Raw genomic sequence first — 26213 nt, 5'->3', positions numbered from 1 at the left:
TATTTCTGACACTAATATTGGACATTTGGTCCAACATTTTGTTTCTTGCGTGTGCACGACATTCACTGATGTGTGATATGTTCACTGCATGCCGAGCCAAGATATCCTATTGGCCCTTGAATGTTCTGAACCAATGGTAGGGCAGTTTTTTCAATTTTCATGTTGGGAAAAAAAAACATTGGTATCGGTACGGTACCAGCATCGATACGAAAAAACTGGGTATTGGAATCGGGGACCAAAAAAAAGGGTATCGCAACAACACTAGTCTCAATGAATGGCTTCTACTTTAGTTTTGAATTTTCGCCTGAAAAAAAAAATGTTCGTAACAAAAAAAATTTTGTCGAAATTATTACTGCTCACATGCTGGAAGCACAGGATGACGTGGCACACGGACTATTTTAACCAGGTCAAGAACCCCTCGTCAAATCATAATGGTTCGGCAACGATCTCCAACGAGGAATACTAACTTTTTGTATTCGTGTAAAAGACGGATAATCAGACGCATTCACGAGCGGGACGTCAACCACGTTCCCGGAGGGGAACACGGGTACGCGGAGTCGACTGTGTTTCGCAACCGCATATAACCGTTGAATTTAACTCATTAATTTACCTTAATTAAGCGCAACCGCTTCATTCCATTTTCACGTGTCGTCTTGAGCGCAGTTCGCATATATGCCCATATGAACTCGGCACTGATTTGCAAAACGGAATCGATTGTCATTGACTCCCGTCTTCGTGAATGCTACAGTTGCAACCAGTGATATTTTTGTCGCCGAAAAATTGACATCATAATTTTCGTGACTAATTGTTTTTCCTGACGAAAATTAAATGAAAACTAAAATAGAAGCGATTCGTTCAGACAATAACTATGATTAAAATTGACTGACAATTTCATCAATGACTAAAATGGAAATGAAAACAACACAGTAGTGAAAATTCACACAATCCAATCAGAATGAATGAGAAAAGAACCACTCAAAAAATGTTGTGTTCACTGCACTTTAACTCAACTCAACTTTAATTATAAAGCGCTCTAAGAACAGGCATTGCTGTATACAAAGTGTTGTACATAAACATAAATTGTGCAGCTGTAAGATTAATCTCAAGCAATTTAATTATGCACTTTTTCTTATTCAGGTGAAAAGTTACATTATTGTCAGTTGAACATGATTCATTGAAACAATAAAGACACCATTGTATGAAATGTGTCTTGCGTGTTAAACTAAAGTCACAAATAGGTGTGCTATAATTTTCTGTATAAAAGTTGAAACGTATGCTGAAGGAAAATAGACTAAACTGTGAATTTAGTCGACTAAAATTGGATCAAAACTAAAATACAATCAGAAGACTAAATTATGACTGAAACTTGTTAATTTTAGTCAAAAGACTAACTAAAACTAAATTAAAATTTCTTGTCAAAATTACCACTGGTTGCAACAGCAGTTGAATGTAATAATGCAGTAATCATTACAAAACTGTGACTGTTATGTAAAAAAAAAAAAAAAAAAAGTATACCGACAAAAAAAATAATAATTTGTAGTATTGTACCACCGTTTTAATACAGTCTTATTGTGCACCTAAGTGTTCTTAAAATCGCACACGTCTTGTCAGATACATTGGCATGACTGTCTCATGACTGTATAATCGGCCCCTGTCCGGAATCAACCAATAGGTCGCTTGCACATGTCGTCACTTCCGCCTCGGATTTCTCGTAGTCGCCATGCTGGGTGGCCTCCATTTACGTAGCGATTCGGTCTAACACGTATCTATCACGTTTGTTTTCTGCGTTTAAAATGGTACATTGTTGCTGCATCGTTGGCTGTTCGAACAAAGCCAAGGGGGAAAATAGTCGGTCTTTTTTCCGAATTCCGAAAATAATTAGGAACCAGGGCCTGGAGACAGAGGAGTGCGGACTCCGGAGGGAAGTCGTTACTTTGGGCTCGTGTGTGCAGCGATCACTTTGTGAGCGGTAAGCTTGTTTACCTTTATTTAATGCATGAGGATTAATAACGTTTCGACCGCCCATATATGGGCAAGTTGCTTATGTTTTGGATTCATGAGCAAGCAAGTTCGGTAGTACAAGCTGGCTAGCGGACGTTAGCCGAAAGCTAACATCGAACATTTTCACCCAAGTAGTGCCAGTGCAAAGTGTTTACTGCTGAAATTGGATTGATTAGTCTTGGGCTTTTAATGCCGATAACATGTTTTTTGGTGGCAAAATGTAAACTTGGAAAAAAAAGAGACAGAAGGGGCTGATGCAAGAAAACAGACCCCCGGGGGTGATGCAAGTAAACAGACCCCCGGTAGCCTACACATCATGCTAAAGAACTTATTCACGGCCACCCTACTGCGGTAAAATAACCAGTCTTTCCATATTTTATTTGTTTATATATTTGTTTATTTTAACAGGTCGCCCTGCGCCCGTTTTTCTGTCCAATCATCCCAACTGGGCTCCAACATTAAAGTTGGGTCCCAAGTTACAACATCTATGTCTCAGCCCAGTCGGTGCCAAGATATGAACGTGCACAGGAGAGACAAGCAAAGAAAAGACGACTCGAAGTGGCAGAGATTGTTGCAGTTATGCAGCCAGATGGCTCCAGTAACCTGTACCCTCAAGTACTGCTGACATCATTGACTCTGGTATGCCACTCAGAATTCATTACATGATATATTGTATGCATGAGTGAATGTATGTGTTTGTTTGTGTGTGTGTACACGCACCTTATATTTTAGAGACATTTGGAAGTGTTTATAGAAATAAGTATTTGCCTGTAGCAATGTTCATACATTAAAAAATGCAACAAAATGTGTACATTTCTTTTACACTGACAAAAAAACTATACTACTTTACTATATTAAACCTATTACTGGTACCGTATTTTTTTGTGATTTTTTCTTTATTTTTTTCTTTAGGGATCTCATGCCACACCGACTTGATTGCCAATGACATGATGGAAACGAAGGCGAGCATCAAAGCATTGGAGGAGGACAACATGCGACTGTTTGTTTGGCGCTAATAAAGGCAGCGTTTATACAAATTCTATTGTTGGGTTTGTTTACAAAGCTATACATAATACAAATGACAGGATTTGACTCAATGTGCAATATGGTCCCTCTTAAAGTAATGGCATAAATCTCTATTATTTCTAAAAGCACAAAAAATGAAGTGAATAATGATTAGATGTAGTAATTTCAGGGTTAAAAATTGAACTGTTAATTAATGTAGTTTATTTTAGCACAGGTGCCTACCATCCTGAGATGACGGTATGATGTAATGTTGATGGGGTACGCAATGACTTTCATTATGCTATGTACAGAGGAAAAAGTTGCTCTCTTTTAAATTTGTTTAATGTAAGACAAGTACCAGTACTGTGTTACAGTTTTCCCAATAATCCTTGTTTCACACTTGTCACAAAACCACTGTCCTTTTGGCAGTCTAGATTGGCACACTTCAAGTGATATCATTTGATTTTACAATCTGCTGCAGCACAAAAAACTACTTTATTCCGCATCTTTGAAGTACATGAGCAAGTGGTAGGTGACAGCGGCTGAGCAGGAACACTGGAAGTCCACTGCTGATCTAGTAAATGCTCTCCCGAGCAGTTCAGGTAAGGAGGGGATTTTGGGGAAAAAAAACTCTGGCTTTTCCAACTGGCCAAAACGAGCGATCTGGGTGGACTCGCTCAATCACACTTTGTCCACACCACAAAGTCGCAGAAGTCCGTCCAGTTAAACTCATCTGTGCCTGAATCTGAAAATATTACAAACATTGTAATGAAAATATGAAACATAGAATTAAATAAGAAACTACAAAAAGTAAAGCCATACATACCTGGTAATACTATTGGTGTTGTCGTGACAAGTGATGGGAATTGTTGCCATCTGGCACCAGACAGAAATTGGGTGTTGTGACAGCCTCCTTAACCGTGAGATCATAAGAAAAGCTGTCAGTATGCTCAGTAGTTACCATGAACACGTTTTATTGTACTGGAAACTGAAACTAAAAATACGTCCTCTGAGAGTGGTTAACCTTAACCATTTAGAATAAGTTGATTAAGTAACATGTAACTAGTGAAAGGGTAGCATTAAATTTAATTAAGCCACGGGGAGGCTGTGCAGTTACTTTTTATTCTTATACGCTCTGCCATATTTGCCTGTTATAAAATTGTTAGAAAAACCACATCAGGTAAACCCAGCTGTGCATGTAAACACAATGATAACAGGAAGCCTGAGAACAAATCAACATTTTTGTGTGCAGAATTACCAACACCATGTGGTTTACTTACGTGCAACAGCAACCGTTTCTTCTGATGCGATGTTAAAGTTTACACTCTGTATCCACCCGCTTACAAAATAATTGTAAGCCTCCAGGGATTTGTTGGCGTGTTATGGAGCATGTTGTCAACACGAGGTAGGGAAAGATGTCCAGAGATGTCACATTTGGCCAGCAAGCTTTCTCCGTCAAAAAAAAAAATCACCCTTGGTCAGGACGTAATTAGGATCAATCCCGCCACACAGAGACACCTTCTGCCTGTATCGTTGTTTTTGATCTTCCGGTAAATCGTGAAAATACTGCGAAAATTACATCAGGTTGATAAGCTCTACCGTGTAACTCGCGAGTGTACCTTGTGAACCGGCGGACACCCAATATGGCGCCCGAAAGAAAAACTCCCATGATGCATTACGATGTGCAAGCGACCTATAGCAAGTGACCCAGAAATTGCCTAAAATCAATAGGAAGTGACCCAGAAGTGGCATCAAATCAACAGGAAGTGACCTGATTTTAACTCATTCACTGCCAGCCATTTTCAGAAAAGCGAGCTTCAGCTTGCCAGCCATTTTTGAGGATTTTGACTCATTTTTGAAGGCCCACAGAATATTTTGCTCTATAGGTATATAAACATGGAACCCACCAAAGGAAAGGTTAAACCCTCTTCTTTCATTAAAAAAAAAAAAATAAGTTTCTAACATTCTCCCTTCTCTAGTTATTCGCAATAGAACACTAAGTTTAACCAATTTTTCTGTTTTTGACTAGAAAACGGAGAAAAACAGCTTTTTGTGAAAAGGTTCCTTTTGAGTTAAATTTTGACTTTGATGCCAATACTCTCTGCTTTTGTGGCATCTCAAACATCTGAACAGTCCTTTCCTTCGTTACAACAACATAAAAAACACAGATAAATGTATTTTTATGGTAAATTTATTATTAACTATTGACAATTCAGATGTAGCAAAACAAAAAAACTTTGAACTACATATACAAGTGGGAAAAATGCACGAGTATGTGGGTGCGCACTGCTTGTATGAACTTTCAACTATTTACAAGTGTGTGTGGGTGTGTGTGTGCATGTGAGAGAATGTGTATCGCCCCTATGATGTGTAGTGTTTTTTGGTGTGGTATGATGTGAAGCAGCTTCCTGGGTGCAAGGGTACATGGCAAGATGCACACCACATGGTGGTCTCCCTCCTTAGGCCTTTTCGTTGGCACACCCGACACCTTCTTGTTGGCACCAACTTCTTGCTGGTGGGCACCAACTTCTCTAGCCGATGCCTGCCCAACTGTCCATCAAGCCTCCTCTCCGGGTCTTTCATATATGGGGCCCTTGTTTGTTTCCCCACAGCTTGCTCATCATCACCCTGTCCAACTTGCTTTTTCACGGTCCACGAAACAACAACCTTTTTTATAAACGCAAGTAAGGTTGCAGGCTTCTGTGGGTTTTTGACCCTGTATAGAACATGTGCATTGAACATGCACAATTGAAAAAGATAAGTGACAAACTTCATTGACCAATTTACAGAGCGCCCGAGGAAGGGGTAATAAGCAATGTTTTGATCTAGTTTGTCCACCCCATTCATTGAAGCATTGTACTCCGCAACGCATTCCGGTTTGAGAATGGTGACTTTCTCCTTGTTCCCCTCCTGCCACACTTCCACAGGATGCGTTCTGTCTTTATGGCAGGTCGTCACCATCTTGACAGTCCGCTTGTCCTGCCATGCAACAACCATCACCTTCTCATTGTGACAGACAAGCTTGCCATTTGCCCCCAAGCTTGTCTTGTTTGCCTCTCTTATGAGCTGAGGCTCCCCACGGTTCTTTCCGAGTGTCCCACACACGTTCGTCTTTGCTGAAAGAAGACGCTCACAGAGGCCAATGGAATTATAAAAATTGTCCATAAACAGGGTATATCCCTGACCTGTGAGGCGGTCAAGTAGTGTAAAAACGATGTCAGGCAGGGTATGGGATACACCAATGTATGGCATCAAGTTGAAGCAGTAGCCAGTCTCAGAATCACAAAGAACGTATGATTTAATCCCATATTTGATGGGTTTTTGGGGGTTGTACACTTTGAAGGAGAGCCGACCACGCCACGTCATCATGCCCTCATCTATACAAATGTTTTGTTTTGGCGTGTACAGATCTTTGAATTTGGCCACTACATAGTCCAGGACTGGGCGGACCTTGTGCATTTTGTCCGATGAATCATGTGCAGTGCCATTGAAGTGTAAATACCTCCAAATAATTTGATATCTATTTCTGGACATTGTTTGTCCAAAAAAAGGTGTGCTCTCAAATTCCTCTACACTCCAGTAGTCTTCCAAGACAGGTTTCTTGATGAACCCTGTAATGTAACTTAGGCCAAGGAAGGTTTTGAGTTCTTCTACAGTAAGTGGCCTCCAGTCGTGACTTCTACTGTATGGAAGTCCACAGGGGTTTTCCTGCAACGAATCAAGCGCGTTGGCATTTGTCTCATCAACAATATGCTGCAGCAGCTCATTGGTGATGAAAAGCTCGAGAAAATCCACCGGCAGGTCTGACTCCAGCTCCGCAGCAGAGCCCTGGGGTCCGGGCTTAGCGGTGAAGCGAATCCTTTTGGGCCTCCAGTGTGTCTGCTTCCAGGATTGATCCTCACTACGGTTCAATGATCCAACTATAAATTACAGAAAAATAAATACCATGAAATTTGTATTTATTGATGCGGTGTGATTTGTACTAAACACGTTTTTACCTCTCTTAGCCCCACACAAAGCAGCCGCAGTATTTCTGGATGTACCTGCTGTGAAACATAGAATCAAAAGATTACTTTTTGTTTTATTGCTATAGTTTTTTGCAGATTTTTTTTTTTTCCTCTCTTTGCTCTGCCAATCGGTGAGACCCGACTGGTGGATGGCCAATCTGTAAATAATAGAAGCATATGATTTTTACTGCTGCCTGGATTTTTTTCCCTTTGCTAAACATTTTCCTGCCCTTTTATACCCTTCGATTTACACCAGTCATTTTCTCCTCATTGCTTGACTTAGTCTAGCTTTTTATATACATGCACAGATGTCGATCACTGAAAGAAGAACAATAAATAAGACTAACTCGTCCTTCTAGCATCAATGCTGTACTCCGTATCACATTTTTATCCCCACCCACATCGACAGAAAAACACAACTCGTACAAGATGGGTTTAAATTTGACGATCGCGCAAGTTAGCTCATCATCGCAACACATTTACGTCCACAGCAATAAAATACATCATCTGTACAGCCGTTAGTAATGGCAACTGTGGCAACAGTGTAATAAATAAAGTGCATGTAACGGAAAGACGAGGAGATCGCGAGTAAAGGCAAAGTTAGCGAGTTAGCACGTTAGCTCTCACCGTCATCACTACTCTGCGATGTGTCCGAGTCTTCGCTCCAGCCAGGGGTTTTTGTGGGCAGATACTCATCCGATGAGTCGCATGACGTGTCCGTCCATTCAGTGGAATCGATGGATGCAGCAACAGATTTCTCCTGACTGCCTTGTGAGCTCACGGGTTGACTAACATGCGGCTCTGTTTGCACACGTGGTACCTTGCTCCTCAACGTCATCTTTTCCCTTCTTTGATCGTCATTATCGTTCAAAGATGACGATCCTCTACGTTTCTGGCTGGACTTTGGTTTTAACAAACTCTCCTCCAGTGTAAGCTGTCTAAAAGTAGACATAATGCTTGATCTGCTATTCTAATATGCTCTGCTATGCTAATATGCTCCACTCTGCTCCGCTCCTCAACTTCCGCTGGTGCTTCACGTTGGATAAGCTCACTTCCAAGGCAGTGCTGCCATCTAGTGGTGGAAGTAAATAGGCTACAACCTTGAAAATCACACATCTGATGCCCCAGACTTTTATCCGCAGCTTGCCATAAAAAAAAAAAAAGGGATTGACGAATTAACTTGTCAAAGGCAGGGGGCGCTATTTTTCACTTTAACGAACTGACTCGTCCAAGGCAGTGAATGAGTTAATAGGAAGTGACCCAGAAATGGCCGAAAATGAAGAGGAAGTGACCCAGAAGTGTCGTCAAATCAACAGGAAGTGACACGATATCAACAGAAAGTGACCTGATTTCTATAGGAAGTACCCGGAAGTGACCTGAAATCAACAGGAACTGACTTGTTTTCAACAGGAAGTGACCCAATTTGAACAGGAAGTTACCCAGAAATGGCATAAAATCAATAGGAAGTGACCCAGAAGTGGCATCAAATGAACAGGAAGTGACACGATTTCAACAGAAAGTGACCCGGAAGTGACCTGAAATCAACAGGAACTGACTTGTTTTCAACAGGAAGTGACCCAATTTGAACAGGGAGTTACCCAGAAATGGCCTAAAATCAATAGGAAGTGACCCAGAAGTGGCATCATATGAACAGGAAGTGACACAATTTCAATAGGAAGTGTCCTTATTTCAATAGGAAGTGACCCGGAAATGGCCTAAAATGAACAGGAAGTGACCCAGAAGTTGCATCAAATCAACAGGAAGTGACATGATTTCAACAGAAAGTGACCTGATTTCAATAGGAAGTGACCCGGAAGTGACCTGAAATCAACAGGAACTGACTTGTTTTCAACAGGAAGTGACCTAATTTGAACAGGGAGTTACCCAGAAATGGCCTAAAATCAATAGGAAGTGACCCAGAAGTGGCATCAAATGAACAGGAAGTGACACAATTTCAATAGGAAGTGTCCTTATTTCAATAGGAAGTGACCCAGAAATGGCCTAAAATGAACAGGAAGTGACCCAGAAGTGGCGTCAAATCAACAGGAAGTGACATGATTTCACCAGAAAGTGACCTGATTTCAATAGGAAGTGACCCGGAAGTGACCTGAAATCAACAGGAACTGACTTGTTTTCAACAGGAAGTGACCCAATTTGAACAGGAAGTTACCCAGAAATGGCCTAAAATCAATAGGAAGTGACCTGAGTTCAACAGGAAGTGACCCGAAAATTGCCTAAAATCAACAGGAAGTGACCCAGAAGTGGCATCAAATGAACAGGAAGTGACACGATTTCAACAGGAAGTGACCTGATTTCAATAGGAAGTGACCCGGGAATGGCCTAAAATGAACAGGAAGTGACCCAGAAGTGGCGTCAAATCAACAGGAAGGGACACGATTTCAACAGAAAGTGACCTGATTTCAATAGGAAGTGACGTAGCAATAGGAAGTAGTCCAATTTCAACAGGAAGTGACCTAATTTCAACAGAAAGTGACCCTTACTCCATTGCTTACTCCAGTCCTCAATCTTTCCTGCATTGCTGATTCAATTTGTCACTCCTTACACCATTGCTACTTGATTCTACGCTCCTTACTTCATTGCTTACTTAATTCTTCTCTCTTGACTCCATTGCTTCCTCAATTACTTGCTCCTTCCTACATTGCTCACTTGACTGTTTTTCTTGTCTTGTTAATTTGTTTCTAGCTAATTTATTTTCCTTTGTGTGCTATTTTTATTCCTTCAACCGCTTCTATATTTCTGTGTAAATTCAAACCATTCCAAATTTAGCATGTTCAGGTCATTCCAGGTCACTGTATAGCATTCCAGGTCATTCAATATCATTCAATATTATTCATAATCATTCCACAGGTTTTTATTCACCCTTCCTGCATTCACCCGCAATTTCTCCAGAAATTGCATTTTCTAATATAACTTAGTTTTCATTTCATTGGGAATCTTCTGAACCATTTGTTTTTGTGGCAGATTTCAGGTGTTTTTAAATTTTGGGGAAAAATATTTCCTGGAGGAAATTAGAGCGATATGGTATTTACTTACTTAAGTTTCCATTTCACTTTTTTAGATGACACAACAGAGTCAAGATTGGCTTTTGTATTTTAGATTTTTTTTTTTTTACACCAATATCGACCCCAGCCCAACACCCCACTCCCCCCCCCCCCCCTTGTGTTTTTTTTTTATTAATTAATTTATTTATTTATTTTTTAGATATTTCTCACCGACGTCTGCAGGACACAAGACGACAAAACACATATTTGGTTTGGTTAAGTCAAATTTCAAGTAAGGCTGAACGATTATGGAAAATAATCTAATTGCGATTTTTTTTCACCCAAAAAAATGCGATCGCGATATCATGTAATATCTGTGATTATTTTTTTCAAGGTCGTACGAGTGCGTGCAGTGTGTTCGAGCATGCAGTTTGTTTTCGGCCACAGGTGGCAGTAGAGATTTGAAATTTTCAATCTTCCATATAGCTGATTTAAAAATATTTAATATTAGGGCTGCACGATATTGGAAAAACATGCGATATACTTGCTGAACATAGCGATATCGATATTATTGCGATATTTAACATTTACCTAAAGAAATTACATTTTTATTACCTAATGAAAGAAAAACATTTTTCATGGGGCAAAATAAGCAACCTTCATGTAATCTTAGTTCATTAATTGTAATTATGTCTTGATAATTTTCAACTATTGAATGGCGATGCACATTTTAGTTAGCATCTGATTGGTCAAATTCATATAAAAAGCATGACATTCCATATAAAATTTATTGCGTGCCTTTGCGATATGATTATTGCAAGGGCCAATATCGCGATGTCGATATTTTTTCGAGAGATTGTGCAGCCCTATTTAATATTACAATTTACAATAAAAATACCCCAAAAAATTCTCCTATAGATAGATAGATAGATAGATAGATAGATAGATAGATAGATAGATAGATATGAATTAGGAGAGTACCGGCACTTATTTTTTTAAAACACTGGCAGTAATCATAACAAAACAATGTGATTGTATTATTTAAAAAAAAAAGAAATATGTGGGAAACGGGTATGTATACAGACAAAAAAAAAAATCATTTAGTATTATACCACCGTTTTAATACAACAGCATCGTGGACCAAAGTGTTCTTCAACTCACATACATCTTGTCAGAGACATTGGTATGACTGTCTGATGATTGTAAAACCGTCCTCTGAAATAAAGTTGAATTGAATTACTGTGTACAGTAATGAGAACTGCAGTGAATTTTTTTAACGCTATATAGTAGTGCTAAGCAAGGGAGAGTAATAAGAAGTGTACAAACCTGCTGTGTGTAGCACAATTCGAGGCTCCTCGCAAACGTCGTCCAGCGGTTGAAAATGTTGCTCGTTCTCTTCTTTGACTCCAAAGAGTTCCTCCTTGTCCTTTGGTGTCGTTCTCGCCGACATTTTTGACACAATAATGCCAACAAAGTCACACTTGGTCTCTTCCTGACCACGTGTTGTGTGCTTCTCTTTGTTAGCGGCTAGCGAGCTAAGCTAAGCTAAAACTAAGCTAAGCTAACTAGGCCGAGAAGCATCAACGCGCACCGAGACGAGTTTATACACACGCCGACATTTAATAAATGGTGTCGCAGACCTTCAAAATGGTGATGGGAGTCCTGTGTGTTCAGTCCAATACCGAATCAGAAAGAATGATTTAGCAGAGGATGTCTGCCGCCCGCCAGTGCAGTGAGCACGTAAAGAAACGAACGTAGACGTGCGGCGGAAGTCCACAATTGTATCTGATTGCAGACCGCAGAACGGAACACTACGCCCCCAATCACGGAACACTCCTCCCCCAGCGGAACACTACGCCCCCGCAGGCTACGGGTAGTCTTAGAGGACAAAAGTCGGAACAATACGCCCCCCAATCACGGAACACTCCTCCCCGAGCGGAACACTCCGCCCCCGCAGGCTACGGGTAGCCTTAGAGGACAAAAGTAGAAACTTTATTGCAAAAACCACACAAACGTACCACATACGAAACAGACTATTTAGAAACAGAATGGTAACTTAATGCAATTAATGGCGCGACAAACTAAACTTTATTGCAACAAACACACAAACGTAGCACATATGAAAAAGACTATTTCCACAAAATTATGAGGTGGAAATAGTATTTTAAAGCTGGTTTAATTGTGATATACATACAAAATGTTATTTTTTGTTAGACATCTTTAAAATATATTTTTCCATAAAGGCCTACAACAAGCAATACTAGGTGGTATATTTATGACAAAAAGTAGCCTACTTCATCATTTTTCACAAAATTCCTCTCCAAACATGATTTTATGATACATGTAAGCATTATGTAATGTACATGCTTCTGTAACTTCAAATAACCACTCCCATTTTTTTGTTTTCCAAATCACATTTATTTTGTGACATCAATTTATGCAGTTGCTGCAGCGTCTGTGAATGTTGTAATCTGAATAAAAACCAATGAGTTCTCCTCTTTTTCCATGTCCCCAGAACCCTCTATATTCTTTAAATATAGAATTGCATTGGATGCAAGGGGTGAGGCAATAGGGGATCCTGTACATCTTTTTGAAATCCGGTGAAAATGCACTCCAGTTGACGACACCTGGTAGATAGATAGACAGTCAAGTCATCTTATGTATATAGTGCTTTCAAACAGCCTTAGCTGTCAGATAGATAGACAGACAGACAGAATTATTTTTTTTTGTGTCCACCCATCCATGATCTTAACCACTTATCCTCATGATCCCCACTCCCTCACAACTTACTGTCTAGCCACTGAAAATGTGCTTCCCTACGAAATGATTCTTATCTGATGATCATCCAGAATCGGGTGCATGTCAGGGCCAGCACGTGGATTGCGCCTTCGCCATCATTGAGGACAGCAAGAATCAGGATGGATCGTAAAATCTCCTCTGGTAGCTGTGAACATAACCGCATAAACTAAAAATAGACTTGTCTTCATCATCAATATGATCATCATTATCTTCTTGGAACAAGAGAAGTGCAATGAAGAATTCCTTATCAGCATGTTTTTGTAGCTTTCACATAATTTGTTTATATTGTATAAATGTCAGAGCCACATGATTCTCTGATAAAGATGCAATATTAAAGTCTCTACTCTGTGTAGTTCTGTTTGACTAGCCAGTGAGTGTATATCATCAGTTCATAACTGTGCTTCACCTCCAAAATGTAAAATACATAAATAAAAATTGTTGCATGCATGCCTGACAGATGGAAGCGACCACTCTCTCTGCAGAAGGCTTCTTGACCTTGGTTGCTGACGTCGGACGTTCCTCCTTAAGTTCAAGGGAATGGGATTAATTATATGTTTTGGACATGTATACACTACAATGACAATTTGCATAGATTAATTGGGGTTTGGAAAATTCTGTCCATTATTCTTACCTTGGCATTCTCATCTATTTTCCTCTTTCTGGAAATGCGAGCCAGCCTTATTTCTGTGCATTAGGTTAGAAAAAGCTTTTCAAATTTGAAAGGTCTTTCTTTAAAAGTCTGTGTCATTTGTTTAATTGTAATTTTCTATATAGAGTACTAGTGGCATCCATTACTTGGCATCAGTATCAGTGAGTACTTTTTAGGTTGTAGCGAAATGTATTCATCATTCATAAAACTAACAATACATTCTTTTTCATATTTATAAAAATTGCTTACCATGGCAACTAAGAAAGAATTGCCATATTGACAAAATTTAAATTGATTATAGTGGTCTTCAAACTACAACATACCTTCATGACAAACTGCCGTCTTATCTTGAGTTTGCAGATGTGCCACAACATATGCAAACTCTCCACCTTTGGCACAAATGCTGCATCTGTATCGGTTCAAGCCTTCCAAAATGGGTGCTGGTAGGTGTCCATCTTTATAGACGGTTCGATGAAGCTGAGTGCAAATTAGAACACATTTTATTTGTATAAATCTTTTGTCATCCGACTGTAGAATTGGCCAATTACAATCCAAAAACATACCAACAGAAATAGAAAAAACTGGACTCATGTAAAGATTTCTTAACGTTCATGCCACAACAGAGTAAAATTATGTTATTATTCAAATCCCATCGATACATTAATGGTAATTAATTACGTAGCTACGCTATACAGGCCTATCTGCTGCAAATATGTGACGTATTGGGCTTACACCATTTTGCATTACGTACAGCGTCACGGTGGATTCCCCATTTGCAAGTTACTACTTTTAGGTCAGCATATTGTACGGTACACAGGTTCAAACTATTGTTCCATGCGAAATAACAATTGGAATTCAACGAGAGAGATATGGAAGAAAAACATTGTGTTCCACTAAATCATTTCAATTCATTTTTCAAACTTTCTGTGCGGGAAACGAACTTTTCTTTAGCGACCTATGTGCTAATGTTCATTAAATAAAATACATGTCCACTTACTTTCTGCTCCCGACTCGTCATTTTACAAATTATTTCGTGTCGTCCCCGGGAACTTTTTGAGAACTAAGAGGTTGTGATAATGGATGGAATGATTTCGTTTCGTAGTTCTCGTGGCGACCGCTCGCTGCAGAGAAGTTGAGAACAACACTACTGGATCACGACAGCAGCGTCACTTTCCGTCAATCAAGAGCATAGGGGCGTTCCGTTCCGTGGGCGTTCCGTTCCCAGTCTGCGGTCTGCAATCAGACTCGCGATCAGTTGCGTTATTTTTTTGACACACTAATTTGTGCATAATTAATTAACCTAAAATAATGTGTTCAACAACAGCCTTTTAATATGTATATAAGGCAAACTACATATGAACGGACATTTACATGTACAGATGACAGATTATAGCCGTCAGTTATAATCTGCAGCCACTTGTCAGGTTGATGTTACGTTTTCAAAGCAAACTCAATTTCAAAATAGGCAAAGACACAACACACGATACAAGTACACAGATCAATCATTCATTTAGCGGTAGAAATTTCTGCACCATTTTAAACGTCAATTCCTAAATGAGATCATATCAAGCTTCATTCATCAACCGCTTTTCTCACCAGCACACTTGTGCCTCTCAGCGTTGCCCTTTGTTGGGAATCTTTGACCACAAACTGAGCAAGCAAAAGGCTTCTCTCCAGTGTGGGTTCTTGTGTGGATTTTTAAGTATCCCTTGGAAGAAAAATTTTGACCACAAACCAAGCAAGCAAAGGGCTTCTCTCCAGTGTGGGTTCTTGTGTGTGTTTTTAAGTCTCCCCTGTGAGCAAAATTTTGACCACAAACCAAGCAAGCAAAGGGCTTCTCTCCAGTGTGGGTTCTTGTGTGTGTTTTTAAGTGTTCCCTCTGAGCAAAATTTTGACCACAAACTGAGCAAGCAAAAGGCTTCTCTCCAGTGTGGGTTCGTGTGTGGATTTTTAAGGATCCCTTCTGAGAGAAAATTCGACCACAAACTGAGCAAGCAAAGGGCTTCTCTCCAGTGTGGGTTCTTGTGTGTATTTTTAAATTTTCCTTTTCACGAAATTTCTTACCACAAACTGAGCAGGCAAAGGGCTTCTCTCCAGTGTGGGTTCTTGTGTGGACTTTTAAACATATATTCCAAGCAAATTTTCGACCACAAACTGAGCAAGCAAAAGGCTTCTCTCCAGTGTGGGTTCTTTTGTGTATTTTTAAGTGTCCCCTGTGAGCAAAATTTTGACCACAAACCAAGCAAGCAAAGGGCTTCTCTCCCGTGTGGGTTCTTGTGTGTGTTTTTAAGTATCCCTTGGAAGAAAAATTTTGACCACAAACTGAGCAAGCAAAGGGCTTCTCTCCAGTGTGGGTTCTTGTGTGTGTTTTTAAGTGTACCCTCTGAGCAAAATTTTGACCACAAACTGAGCAAGCAAAAGGCTTCTCTCCAGTGTGGGTTCGTGTGTGGATTTTTAAGGATCCCTTCTGAGAGAAAATTCGACCACAAACTGAGCAAGCAAAGGGCTTCTCTCCAGTGTGGGTTCTTGTGTGTATTTTTAAATTTTCCTTTTCACGAAATTTCTTACCACAAACTGAGCAGGCAAAGGGCTTCTCTCCAGTGTGGGTTCTTGTGTGGACTTTTAAACATATATTCCAAGCAAATTTTCGACCACAAACTGAGCAAGCAAAAGGCTTCTCTCCAGTGTGGGTTCTTTTGTGTATTTTTAAGTGTCCCCTGTGAGCAAAATTTTGACCACAAACCAAGCAAGCAAAGGGCTTCTCTCCCGTGTGGGTTCTTGTGTGTGTTTTTAAGTATCCCTTGGAAGAAAAATTTTGACCACAAACTGAGCAAGCAAAGGGCTTCTCTCCAGTGTGGGTTCTTGTGTGTGTTTTTAAGTGTACCCTCTGAGCAAAATTTTGACCACAAACTGAGCAAGCAAAAGGCTTCTCTCCAGTGTGGGTTCGTGTGTGGATTTTTAAGGATCCCTTCTGAGAGAAAATTCGACCACAAACTGAGCAAGAAAAAGGCTTCTCTCCAGTGTGGGTTCTTGTGTGTGTTTTTAAGTGTTCCCTCTGAGCAAAATTTTGACCACAAACTGAGCAAGCAAAAGGCTTCTCTCCAGTGTGGGTTCTTGTGTGCCTTGTTAAACTTCCCTTCTCAGAGAAATTTTGACCACAAACTGAGCACGCAAAGGGCTTCTCTCCAGTGTGGGTTCTTGTGTGTGTTTTTAAGTGTACCCTCTGAGCAAAATTTTGACCACAAACTGAGCAAGCAAAGGGCTTCTCTCCAGTGTGGGTTCGTGTGTGGATTTTTAAGTGTTCCCTCTGAGCAAAATTTTGACCACAAACTGAGCAAGCAAAAGGCTTCTCTCCGGTGTGGGTTCTTGTGTGTGTTTTTAAGTGTTCCATCTGAGCAAAATTTTGACCACAAACTGAGCAAGCAAAAGGCTTCTCTCCGGTGTGGGTTCGCGTGTGCGTTGTTAAAGTTTCCTTCCTAGAGAAACTTCGACCACAAACTGTGCAAGCAAAGGGCTTCTCTCCAGTGTGGGTTCTTGTGTGTATTTTTAAGTATCCCTTGAAAGCAAATTTTTGACCACAAACCAAGCAAGCAAAGGGCTTCTCTCCCGTGTGGGTTCTTGTGTGTGTTTTTAAGTATCCCTTGGAAGAAAAACTTTGACCACAAACTGCGCAAGCAAAAGGCTTCTCTCCAGTGTGGGTTCGTGTGTGTGTTTTTAAGTGTTCCCTCTGAGCAAAATTTTGACCACAAACTGAGCAAGCAAAAGGCTTCTCTCCGGTGTGGGTTCGCGTGTGCGTTGATAAAGTTTCCTTCCTAGAGAAACTTCGACCACAAACTGTGCAAGCAAAGGGTTTATGACCAGTGTGGCCCATCGCGTGTCTTCTCAATTGAGACTTGGAACCAAAGGTTTTTCCACACTGAGAACATTTCCACCGTTTGCCATCAGTGTGACATGTCACATCATCGTCACACTGTTCATCGTCAGCAGTGTGAGCAGCGTGTGACGCGTCTTCACCATCTGACATAAGAGCTAACCGGCTGTCATCATTTGTCATTTGTTGTCTGCTTGGAGACTCCGCCCCTTTGTTCTCTTCATATTGACGTTCATCTTCAGTCTTCAAATGGACACCAGTCACGGGCAACTCTGTGAAGTGCTCCTCCTCTTCAATGTATGGTGGCAGCTGCTCCTCTTTTTTGATGTTGGGAGGCTGTTGCTGCTGCTCTTCTTTAACTTGCAGAGGCTCCAAGTCCTCCTCCTGTTTCACGCCAGGGAACTCTGGCTCCTGCCGCTCAGGAAAAATATATTTTTCACTGACATCTGCGAGACACAAGATACACATGGTTTGGTAAAGTTAATTTATTGTGATGTTATGTATTTTATATTGAAGTTTATCACATGGGCCACATGAGTGAATGAATAACAATCTATACACAAGTATTTTTTTTAAACTTTTAAACATTTTTTTTTAAACTCAACAAGTGAGTCACATCCTTTCAGGGCAATTCCCAAATGATTCCACAAATTAACACCTAACAGATACACACCTTTGCTTAATATTTGTTCTTGTTTTTTTTGTGTTTTTTTTTATAGACATGTGCACCCCTTATACCATAAGGACTGTGTCTAATTTGGTGCTAATTTAAACTCAACCAAGTCATAAAATTTCATTGTATTTAATTTAATAAATAATCGATGTGTTGATTCAGTATATTTTGATTAATTAATAATTCTTATAGCTCTCTTTTGCAATTTGAATACAGAGTTGGTGTTTGTTTTATTTGCATTTGCCCAGATTTTCACACAATAGGTCAGATATTGTAAGAATAATGAACTGTATAATGTATATAATGAGTTCATGTTCAGGACATCCTTAGTTTTATAGAGTATCCCTATGATTTTTGACATTTTCCTTTTAACAATTTCTATGTGTGGCTTCCAAAATAATTTATCATCAATAACTACTACAAGGAATTTGTTTTCATACGCCCTTTCTATTTCAATTGAATTAACTTGGGCTGGGTTCAAAATATTGATATATCGATATCGTATAGATACGCCTTTTCATATCCCAATATCGATACATAAAGCCATGTATAGATATATCGACCCCGCCCCCAACACACACAACACATTCAACACACACAAACAAATGCTTCCGAGCCTGTGTCACTTACACGGTGGAAGCCAGGATCGATCATCTCCCCACCCACCCCATCCCCTCAACCACCATTGGAACATTTGCACAAAAAACAAACACAAACACTTCAAACTTGGCATTTATCATCTCAAGACCTGAGAGAACAACTGGGCAAAAAATCTTGCCTTTTCGAAATACTATATGACGGGGGCAGGGCATCAAATATTGCCTTTAAAATTTCATTTGTCCAGAAAGAGCAAATGCTTAATAACTCCCATGTTCAAGCTCCAAAAAATCTCAAACTTCTCATGCAACGTAATAGTCACGGCCTGAAAACATCTATATGATAAAATTCAGTTATACATATAGCGCCACCTAGTGGTAACAATAAATGTCATACTTTACGTTTTTAGCTACTGTGCCGAGCTCGTTGAAGGGATCCAGTTGAAAATTGGTCAGAAAAGCCTTAAGATGTTGATCATGCCCCACACCGAATATTGTAACTTTTCGCCAAAGGGCGTGGCCGTTACGGTGCCGCAAAGTCTGAAGATTTTTCGTGACTATAAAAGCTGCATTAACTTGACCGAGATGATCCTATCTTCTCAAAATTTCCCACATTTGATGAGAGTCCAGCCCTAAAGACATCTACGAACTTATATTTCATCTTACTGATAGCGCCACCTAGTGGCATTTTTTTTCTTACGAATTTTCTTCTACGTTTTTGTCCAAACACGTTAACTGGACCTCAGATTTGCTCAGATGAGGGTTTCGGCCTTCATGATGTCACAACACGAAGTTTGTGAGTTTTCGCGAATTGCTGTGGGCGTGGCTAAGCGCTGTTCGCCAAGAAAACAACGTCGGTTTTGAGGGTCTAAACATGCACAGAAACTCATGAAACTTGGCACACACATCTGGCTTGGTAAAATGAGCCATATTTTATTGTTGATTGTGCTATTTTTACAAAAATGACTCAATAGCGCCCCCTAGAAATGTTTAACGACGCAGCCCCGGTTGTACGTTTAAGCAAGAACGACGAATATTTTTAGGTGTATGAGGAAGCCCTAGACCTACAAACAAGTCTCTTGGACCCATATGCTAAAATGAACAGGAAGTGAGCTACGAATTTTTGAATGTCCCATTTTTGACGATTTTTGCACATTTACAGGGGGCATACTTTTGCCCACTTCTCCTACACGTTTCATCCGACTGAGTTAAGACTTGACCTGGACCATGTCAAGACCTGAGCCAACGACAGGGGGAAAAATCTTGACTTTTCGAAATACTATATGATGAGGGCGGGACATCAAAATTTGTGTTTTGCACTGAAAAAGGATATGCTTAATAACTCCCCTGTACATGCTCCAAAAAATCCCAAACTTGACATGTATGTTTATAGTCAAGGCCTGAAGCTATCTATATGACAACATTCAGTTATATATGCAGCGCCACCTAGCCCTTGAGGCATGAAAAAAAAAAAAAATACCCCACTTACGGTATTTTTACAAAAATTAAACTCATTCTCAGTGTGATAACTAAGTCATTTATGAATATTCTTTTACTTTCCACCACTCAAAATGTTCACTGGCATCAGACCTATCCAAACATAAGTATTTTTTATTTAGTTTTATTTAGTTTTGATAGCCTCTATGGACGTTAAAAGCAGTATCGTGAATGAAGGATGTACTTAATAACTCCCCGGTGCATGCTTCAAAAAATCCCACACTTGACATGGATATTTATAGTCAAGGCGTGAAGGTATCTCTGTGACAAAATTCAGTTATAAATACAGCGTCACCTAGTCCTTAAGGCATAAAAAAAAAAAAAAAAAAAACACTTACGGTATTTTGTACAAAATTTGTGAACTCATTGTAAGTGTAATAACTAAGTAATTTATGAATATTCTTTTACTTTTTCCACTACTCAAGATGTTCACTGGTATCAGACCGATCCAAACATATGTACTTTTTTATTTTGTTTTATTTATTTTTGATAGCCTATATGGACAATAAAAGCAACATCGTGCAATGAGTATGAGCGATGACGGGTATATATACTTTTGCAAAAAATACCAATCAGGTCAAGTCATTCCCTAAAAATAAAAAAGGACGCTGATTTTTGCAGATCTTAACAATCACCAAACCCCATTGAGCTTGACACACACATCACACCTGGCAAAAAAAATCCACATGTAAAGGTTTATCATGCCATGTTTAAAGAAATTTTGCTGTGCCAGTACCCCAATGTGCGAGTACCCCAACGTGCAAGTACCCCAATGTGCAAATACCCCAATGTGGCCGGGGCTGTGAGGGCCCTTTATAGCAGCCCGGAGAGGACACGCCACCCTTTTCCGATTGAGGACCATGGTCTCGGATTTGGAGGTGCGGATCCTCATCCCAACCGCTTCACACTCGGCTGCGAACCGCTCCAGTGAGAGTTGGAGATCCCGGCCTGGAGAAGCCAACAGCACCACATCATCTGCAAAGAGCAGAGATGCAATGCTGAGGCCACCAAACCGGATCCCCTTAACGCCTCGGCTGCGCCTAGAAATTCTGTCCATAAAAATTATGAACAGAATCGGTGACAAAGGGCAACCTTGGCGGAGTCCAACCCTCACCGGAAACGAATCCGACTTACTGCCGGCAATGCAGACTAAACAGGGACCGAACCGCCCGTATCAGGGGGCCCGGTACCCCGTACTCCCGAAGCACCTCCCACAGGACTCCCCGAGGGATACGGTCGAACGCCTTCTCCAAATCCACAAAACACATGTGGACTGGTTGAGCGAACTCCCACGCACCCTCAAGGATCCTGCTGAGGGTGTAGAGCTGGTCCACTGTTCCACGGCCAGGACGAAAACCGCACCGCTCCTCCTGAATCCGAGATTCGACTTCCCGAGGGACCCTCCTCTCCAGCACCCCTGAATAGACCTTACCAGGGAGGCTGAGGAGTGTGATCCCTCTATAGTTGGAACACACCCTCCGGTCCCCCTTCTTAAAAAGGGGGACCACCACCCCGGTCTCCCAATCCAGAGGCACTGTTTTCACCATAATTTATATTAGAATATTAGAGTTGAAAACACAAATTTCAGAAAACGGGTTGCTCATTGGTTGAATTGATTTTTGATTAGTAAAAGTTAACATTTGCCTCGAAAAAAAAAAAAAAGTCTACTGGGAATATATAGAAATATGGTTGACGTATTGTAACTTGTTCAACCATTTTTCATTGTGCAAAAAAAATAAATATGCAAAAAAAAATAATGCAAAAATGTTGCGGAGTCAAGGTGTGAGACGAGGGTCAACACAGCATACATTTTGATCAACATGACATAAGCAACTAATATTGTAGGAAACAAGAGAAAATTGTACATATTCATGTGCATACAGCCTTAAAAAAAAAAAAGGCCTCCGCTTATTTTTTAACAATTTTTTTTCTCAGTATCTGTAAATTTCAGCTTCTTAGCTCAATAGCTTCCAGGCCATGTGACCTATTGACCCCAAACCAATGCTGCATCATAGTGCCATGTCTGATAGATGATGCCCACCTTTTATTTTTATTTTTTTTTCATTTTAGACTTCCACTTATTTTCTGCTTAATAGCTTCTAGGTCATATGACCTATTGACCCCAGATTAGTTCTGCCTCAAAGTGGCATGTCTGCTCGATGACACACACATATTTTTTTTTCAATTTCAACATTTCCTTCATTTTAAATTACCGTTGACTTAATACTGTACATATCAATGTTATTGCTCAATATCACCCCACAAGAGTGCATTCCCAGTGAAATTTGAATTGGTACTGTTATTGTTAAACAGCTTTTAAACTGTTAATAATAATAATAATAATAATAATAATAATAATAATAATAATAATAATAATAAAACCAAGCATACTTTAAACTGCGTTTGAATTCAATTTTATTTTTGAAAACCGATCTTTTATTTTGAAAACTCAATGTTGTTCTCGGTCACATTCTCCGCGCCAGCGTCTCTTCGAGCACACTACCGTAAATCCTAGAAAAGGGCGAACAGAAAAAAATGAAGTGCGGCTGACTTGACCGCGTAAAAAGAAAAGGCGGCTGACTTGACCGCGTAAAAAGAAAAGGCGGCTGACTTGACCGCGTAAAAAGAAAAGGCGGCTAGCTTTACCTCAGTTGTAGCTCTGCTAAATCCAATTCTCATCGACTGAGAAATGTACCAAACCGACTGAAGAAAAAAACTAACTGTGTATCGTAACAAAGTGACCCGGTGAAGAGTCATTACAGAAATAAAAACGTACATATGGTTGAAAAGTGTCGATGAAACAAGTGACAAACCTGCTCTGTTCAACACAACTCGAGGCTGCTTGTAAACGGCGTCCAGCAGTTGACGTTGTCGCTCGTTGTCCTCCTGTGCTCCACAAAGCTCCTCTTCGTACTTGACTTTCGCCATTGTGAACATCTTCACACGATATTCACGACACTTTACGCTCACGATTGACGTCTGCTGAGCCAATTTGTCGATAGCAAACGCGTCTCGTTTTTTGGCGCCTAGCAAGCTAAGCTAAGCTAAGCTAAGCTAAAATAAGCTAAGCTAAGGCAAAAAAAAAAGAGGGCCGAGAGATACGATTGAACCAGACACGAAACGTAGCAATTATGTTTGACTTCAATAAAGTAGTGACGGGGCAAAGTGTCGATGTGTCAGTTCGTTCCGTACGAATTCGTGTTGAATTATTTGTATAGTGAAGCCGAGCGTAAACGCGTCGTGCCTGGAATGGAGTCGCTCTTCTGCTACCACGTGAAATCTACGGCAATTACAGTTGGACAAATCTCATGTCACGAAAATGTTAATATTTAATTTTACTTAAAAAAATAATTTAAAAAAAACCTCATAAAATTATACGTTTAATTCTAGATTCATTTGGATAATAAAAATAAATAGACCTTTAAACTGCACTCGGCCGAATAAGAAGAAACATGTTTACTTCCTGTACATACGAGTAGCCCAGTTTAGTTTTTATTTTTTTAAATCTCTATTCACTCAATCAGTATACAAAATATTGGGGGGGGGGAATAATACAATCATTCTATACACTATAAACAATTAGAACATAGAACACGCCAGGAAAGTTAAAACATACAAAAGCTAAACCAAATAAAATCAATAGTATAACTGAAAGAAAAGAAAATAGTTTGATACAAAATCATATAAATAAATGATAAGTTTGCAATAGTTATATGTTTTTAGAGCTTTTGGACACAGACAACCAGACAATGACAAAAAATAATTTCTCATGGATACAAAAAAAAAATCAATAAAGGATTGTTTCTTATGTGTAAATTTAGACTTATGAATGTAAAACTTCGCAAGAATAATCATAAGATTTATCAAATGAAACTGTATATAGACATTATTATCAAATTCAAATATACCAAAATAAGACATGCTTCCAAAGTAAGGAGAAATCTGGATAAATGTGGATTATAATGAATTGTGATAATGTACCCCAGAATTATTAGTAGCACAGTTTTTTTAAACATCCTTGCTGTTTTACCTCAGACTGTAAATCTGTAAATCCACCCAAGAGTCTCTGGTCTTTTTCTTTTTTTTTTTTTTAAGCTTTGAGCCAGGAAAAGTTCTCGTCGAGTGCCGGCAAATTCTATGCACTATTGACTACACTTTTTCTTTTCTTGCTCGGCCGAATATCGCTGCCAAAAGTCAGGTGAGTTGTATCCGTAATTGACCTTTCGCAAACTCCGCCCCCCCCAAACGAGCATTGACCAATCACACATTTAGCAACCGTTGCTATGTAAGCATAGTCCGTCAAGCTTGGTGCCTCTGACAGCACAAGCAGTGACGGGAAGACTTACACCGGCGTGTATTAGTGATTTCTTTTGGAGCAATACCAGTGCAATATCCTCCAGATCGAGGCAAAAAGGTTTACAATATGCAGTGGAGGGTTATAGTCATAATATGAAATTAGCCAGCGAAGGGGAAACATACAGGACGCACGCTAAATCTGAGAAAACCCCATGACCTATACTTCAGATGCAACCAGCACAGCATTATGGACCAGTCGTGCTCTTGTACTGCCGGGTAAGTTTTCTTACTTATATTAGTCTAGTATTGTTAAAATATGAGGATTACTGTTAGGTCAGCAAGTTAGCTACACCTCGGTGTTTATAGCTAGCTAAACATAGTGTTTTTTTTTTGTTTTTTTTTTGTCTTTGAAAGCATCAGATCAGTCATTGTTATTCTTTGTCCATCATAAAAAAAATATTTATGTCACCCTAGCCATGGATGTAATTCAGGTTATATGGCTGGTTGGGATACTCCGGAGACGGGTGTCCGTTCACAAAATGCTGCATGAAAAATGAAAACAAGATAAGCTCGGGGCACTTATTAGGACGCTTAAGTTTGCCAAACTTGACGAAGCTTTGTGTTAACGTTAGCTCGCAACATTTAGACGAATGCAAAAGCTAACAGAAGACATTAAACTAACATTAACCACTGACTGAAAGAGCTTAACTTAGATGGCAATGACATTCTAGTAATATATTTTATTCATTAATAGTTACAATAACTTTGATATCGTTTTGTTATTGCCCCGAAAGCAAACTACACAACAGCTAGCTAGTTAGCCCGATAGAGTTAGCATAGTCTTACCTTAGCACAGTCCGATTTACATACTCCGTAGGCACACCGCTTCATCATTTTGGAGGTCCGGAGCTTGTTAATGGTTGTCACTCTTCTTCCGTAAAGTTTTATGGTGGTTAGCAGTCTCGTAAGCCATCAAATAAAATCAATCAGACTATGGACGTCATCGAGAGCTGAGTAAAGCTTGACGGACTAGCAACAGTAACTAAGGGGGGGCGGAGCTAATGCGAAAGGTCAATTGCAGTTTCAAAACAACATTGAAAACATTTTCAGTCTTTCAACCAATGCCTCGGGAAAACAATGCCAAAATGCCATTTTTGAAACTTGGCTGGTGACCGTTTTGAATCTCTGAAAGTTTGTGGGTGAAACTGTAAAAAAAAAAAAAAAAAAAGTTGTCATTTTGAATGATTTTATATACTTTTTGGAGATTCAAACCCACTTTTCAGGTTTGGAAATATTTTTTCAACGTTTTGAGAACGTTCAGAGTTTACAGGTTTCAAAAACGGGAAACAAATAAATGCCTCGGGAGAACAATGCCAAAATGCCATTTTTGAAACTTGGCTGGTGACCATTTTGAACCTCTGAAAATTTGTGGGTGAAACACTGTAAAATCATACTTTAAAAAAATGTCTGTCTTTTCTAAGCATTTTTTTTTTTTTTTTTTACAGCTTTTTCTGTGATTTTTTAGTCATTCAAAAATATTTTTGGAGATTCACACCGAAGTTACGAGGTATTGGCAGGATTCTGATTCCAAACTTTTACCCTTGACTTCTCATTTCAAAACGAGTAATCCATCTTGTTCGGTGAGACGAATAAACATTTGGTTTCCCCGTCATAACAGCCCTCTGAGATAAACCCTGAGGACTGCAACAAAACTGAGTTTTGACACCCCTGAGCTAGTCTAACAGCACAACAACCTCCCAAAATCCCCACTTAACTGGCATTGCTGCTTGAAAGCGCCATCTTTTCTGTCATATGTG

At 39.7% G+C, this 26213-nt stretch overlaps 4 protein-coding genes and 1 long non-coding RNA gene across 5 annotated transcripts in view; 2 read left to right on the top strand and 3 right to left on the bottom strand.

Annotated features, from left to right (window-relative positions):
* Window positions 1–11921, bottom strand: part of LOC144012340 (uncharacterized) — a 31210-nt gene extending 19289 nt beyond the window's left edge. Inside the window, exon 1 of the mRNA XM_077511728.1 lies at window positions 11342–11921. Coding sequence (XP_077367854.1) covers window positions 11342–11465 — 124 coding nt within the window. The 5' untranslated portion in view covers window positions 11466–11921. The remainder of the gene's footprint in view (window positions 1–11341) is intronic.
* Window positions 1–26213, top strand: part of LOC144010356 (uncharacterized) — a 144955-nt gene that overhangs the window by 95465 nt on the left and 23277 nt on the right. The gene's annotated exons all lie outside the window — the stretch shown is intronic.
* On the top strand, window positions 1675–4650 carry LOC144012559 (uncharacterized). Its single transcript, XR_013282144.1, has 3 exons — window positions 1675–1969; window positions 2410–2640; window positions 2914–4650. It is a non-coding gene; the product is annotated as an uncharacterized LOC144012559 (long non-coding RNA).
* On the bottom strand, window positions 15040–17411 carry LOC144009801 (uncharacterized). Its single transcript, XM_077509726.1, has one exon. The coding sequence runs from the start codon at window positions 17332–17334 to the stop codon at window positions 15043–15045; it is 2292 nt and encodes a 763-aa protein (XP_077365852.1). The 5' UTR covers window positions 17335–17411; the 3' UTR covers window positions 15040–15042.
* LOC144002598 (uncharacterized) lies at window positions 17346–23365 on the bottom strand. The gene is made up of 3 exons (XM_077497980.1): window positions 22914–23365; window positions 17498–17780; window positions 17346–17355 (listed from the first exon to the last, which is right to left on the bottom strand). The coding sequence occupies exons 1-3, from the start codon at window positions 23035–23037 to the stop codon at window positions 17346–17348; spliced, it is 417 nt and encodes a 138-aa protein (XP_077354106.1). The 5' UTR covers window positions 23038–23365.

Source organism: Festucalex cinctus, chromosome 1 (genome assembly GCF_051991245.1).
Source record: "Festucalex cinctus isolate MCC-2025b chromosome 1, RoL_Fcin_1.0, whole genome shotgun sequence".
In the NCBI taxonomy this organism is placed as follows: domain Eukaryota; kingdom Metazoa; phylum Chordata; class Actinopteri; order Syngnathiformes; family Syngnathidae; genus Festucalex; species Festucalex cinctus.
This window is presented reverse-complemented; position numbering and strand designations above follow the sequence as displayed.

Excerpts from the sequence above, each read along its gene's own strand:
- LOC144009801 (XM_077509726.1), bottom strand. The coding sequence starts at position 17,334 with ATGGGCCACACTGGTCATAAACCCTTTGCTTGCACAGTTTGTGGTCGA.
- LOC144002598 (XM_077497980.1), bottom strand. The coding sequence starts at position 23,037 with ATGTTCACAATGGCGAAAGTCAAGTACGAAGAGGAGCTTTGTGGAGCA. Across the intron at positions 17,781-22,913 it reads AGTTGTGTTGAACAGAGCAG|ATGTCAGTGAAAAATATATT; the intron begins GTTTGTCACTTG and ends TGTGTCTCGCAG.